We start from the raw sequence: 1,182 nt of genomic DNA on the forward strand, positions 1-1,182 counted from the left end.
GGGGTGGGGGTGGCAGGGGGGGTGGGGGCTGGGACTGCACCTTCACGGAAGGGAGTAGCGGCGTGGGGGGCTGCACCTTCTGCAGCTGCTGCAGGTACAGCTGCATCTGCATGGTGGTGAGGGGTGGGGCGGGTGGCTCTTCGTCCTCCAGCAACACTTGTGGGGGCTGAGCCATGGGAGGCTGTGGAAGTAGGGGTGGCTGGGCCAGGGCAGGTGACACGGCTGGGGGCCGGGCAGGCTTGGGGGGCAGGGCAGCAGCTCGGTTGCTGGGCCGCGATGGCTGCTGGGGCAGCGCATTGTGCAAAGCTGGAAGGACACAACACCACGGCAGTGAGGCCTGAGCACCCCATAGCCCCACCCTGGCCGTTCTGCTCCATCCTGACCCCGTCTGGCCTCTAGTGGCCTCCCACTAACGAGCAATCTCTCCCCAGCCTCCCACAAGACCTAGAACACAGATTCCAGTGAGGCTTCTCCAGCTTCATCCCCCGCTTTGCTTCCTCATGCTCCCCATTCACACACTGGTCCTTCAGGTATCAGTGCAGATCGCAGTCACCCACTCACACAGATCTTCCCCAGCCCTCAAGGAGGGCGGCCCCACCCCACACCCCCCATGTATGTGCTAGCCAGGCTCCAGAGGAGGAAGCTTAAAAGGATGTGTGTGTCCCCCGACCCCTAACCGGGAGCTGCAGAGGGTTTGCATCTTTTTTCATCTGACACAAAGCCTGGCCCAGCAGAACCAGATCAGTATCTTCTGAATCAAAGCACTAACTCTATGCAAAGTATGTCCCGGGGCACCTCCTTCAAATTTCCAAGATGGCCCTGAGAAGCTGCCGACCCCCTGCTAGAGATGAGGCAACTGAGGCTAAGAGGTTGCCTGGAGTACTCAGTCCCTGTATGGCAGAACCAAGGCGGGAAGGAAGCCACAGCTCACCTGGAGGAGACACCACCGCATGCTGGTTGAGATGCGGTGGAGTGTTGTGCTCGGGTGGTTGGGGCAGGTGTGGGGGCAGCTCAGGCTGCGGCAGGTGCAGGATGGGCTGGGTGAAGTGGCCGATGGGGTCGAAGACGCTGCCTGGGAGCTGGGGCTCCAGGACGGGCACCTGGGCGGCAATGAACGGTGGGGGCGAGGACTTCATGGCCGGGGCTGTCTGTGGTGGCATGGAGGGTGGGGGTGGCGGGGGT

At 62.6% G+C, this 1,182-nt stretch overlaps 1 protein-coding gene across 1 annotated transcript in view; it reads right to left on the reverse strand.

The window, feature by feature from the left end:
* BRD4 (bromodomain containing 4) overlaps positions 1–1,182 on the reverse strand; it is a 53,059-nt gene that overhangs the window by 6,934 nt on the left and 44,943 nt on the right. Inside the window, exons 16-17 of the mRNA XM_008576403.1 lie at positions 932–1,182; positions 10–306 (exon numbers count right to left, since the gene is read on the reverse strand). The exon at positions 932–1,182 is cut by the window's right edge and continues 33 nt beyond it. Coding sequence (XP_008574625.1) covers positions 10–306; positions 932–1,182 — 548 coding nt within the window. The remainder of the gene's footprint in view (positions 1–9; positions 307–931) is intronic.

Source organism: Galeopterus variegatus, unplaced genomic scaffold (genome assembly GCF_000696425.1).
Source record: "Galeopterus variegatus unplaced genomic scaffold, G_variegatus-3.0.2 Scaffold1344, whole genome shotgun sequence".
Lineage (NCBI taxonomy): Eukaryota > Metazoa > Chordata > Mammalia > Dermoptera > Cynocephalidae > Galeopterus > Galeopterus variegatus.